Below are 1,204 nucleotides of genomic sequence, written 5' to 3'. Positions count from 1 at the left end.
GAGCTGTCAGTCTAGGCCCCAGTCCTACAAAATTTTGCACAAAGATTAAAATGAAAACACTACAAATACACCTACCATTCTCCATAAACTCATGCACACATCTTTGCATAATGGGGTTTTATACTGAGAGAGAAAGTAAGATAATATTTTACCTGCCAAGAATGATAGCAAGTAATTTCTGAGCTGGCTTAACAATAATCCAGAAAAGAGGAACTGGTGCAGCCTGAAATGATGGCGATGTATGAAAAGACCTGATGATCTGAATGTTCCAAGCAGAAAAATGATGTGGGAGTTGTTCTACGGAACTGATCTGGAGGGGTGTGATCTTCTCCCCTGATGACCAAAAAGACTGGAAGCTAAATCTTTCTGAACTGTGGTGTGCATTCTTGCATACTTCTGTAGTTGGGACATTCAAAAGACACCTCAATCCTTTACTGATAAAGTTTCTATAGGAGTCAGGACTTCCAGTCAAAACACAGTTCCTAGTATTCCCACTCAAATCCAGCCTTTGGCATCTCCCTCGTGTACAACTGACTTGAGTTTGGCAATGTCGTGTGTAAGACCTGTACAGATTATTGCACTTTGCCTGCTTGGTCAAAGAAGTCAAATGAAAGAAAATACAGTTCCTGCCCGGCAGCTTTAGACCACAGGTGATACTCATAGCTTCTTTGGTTGGTTACCCTGAAACAAAGAAAAAAATAGCAGAGAGGTATTAAGAAAACCACCCAAACACAAAACTCTGAAACGTTACTTCATCCGAACAGATACCATGTATTTGTTTGCCAACAGTTGCATTGCATAAAAAAAGTCAGTTACAACGGCATCCTGTTGCAGTTTTAAGGTACCAACCTGCTTTCAACTGCAAAAAAGTCTTATATCACTGCAAATAAAACGAAGGGTAATTTTTTTTTCCTTTTACTTTTATTGCCACCAGATCAGAATGACTGCAGGTGTCCCTTGTGGAAGACATGTGTGCCTCATCCCCGTTCCGTGCTTGGCTCCTTGTCACATTGCCCTTCATAAATACTGAGGAAAACAAGCACCTATTGAGCATTTTCCCCTCAGAGTTTGCTCCTGAACGCAAGGTGCGTATCTGCTGCACCCAGCTCGGAAACAAGACACAGCGAAACCAAGTGTCTCCCAGCCGGGTACTCTCTGACTCCCGGGGTATGGAAACGCCATCCGACCGGGCAGGTCCCGGCCC

The 1,204-nt window shown here is 43.1% G+C and overlaps 1 protein-coding gene across 1 annotated transcript in view; it reads right to left on the bottom strand.

Moving 5' to 3' along the window:
* The window catches only part of OMA1 (OMA1 zinc metallopeptidase), a 19,445-nt gene extending 18,784 nt beyond the window's left edge, over nucleotides 1–661 (bottom strand). The window contains exon 1 of the mRNA XM_010283140.1: nucleotides 153–661. Within this exon, the coding sequence (XP_010281442.1) occupies nucleotides 153–661 (509 nt within the window). The remainder of the gene's footprint in view (nucleotides 1–152) is intronic.
* Nucleotides 662–1,204: the final 543 nt, after the last annotated feature.

This window comes from Phaethon lepturus, unplaced genomic scaffold (assembly GCF_000687285.1).
Source record: "Phaethon lepturus isolate BGI_N335 unplaced genomic scaffold, ASM68728v1 scaffold1313, whole genome shotgun sequence".
NCBI lineage: Eukaryota > Metazoa > Chordata > Aves > Phaethontiformes > Phaethontidae > Phaethon > Phaethon lepturus.
Note: the sequence above shows the minus strand (reverse complement) of the source record. Positions and strands in the feature narration are given on the sequence as shown.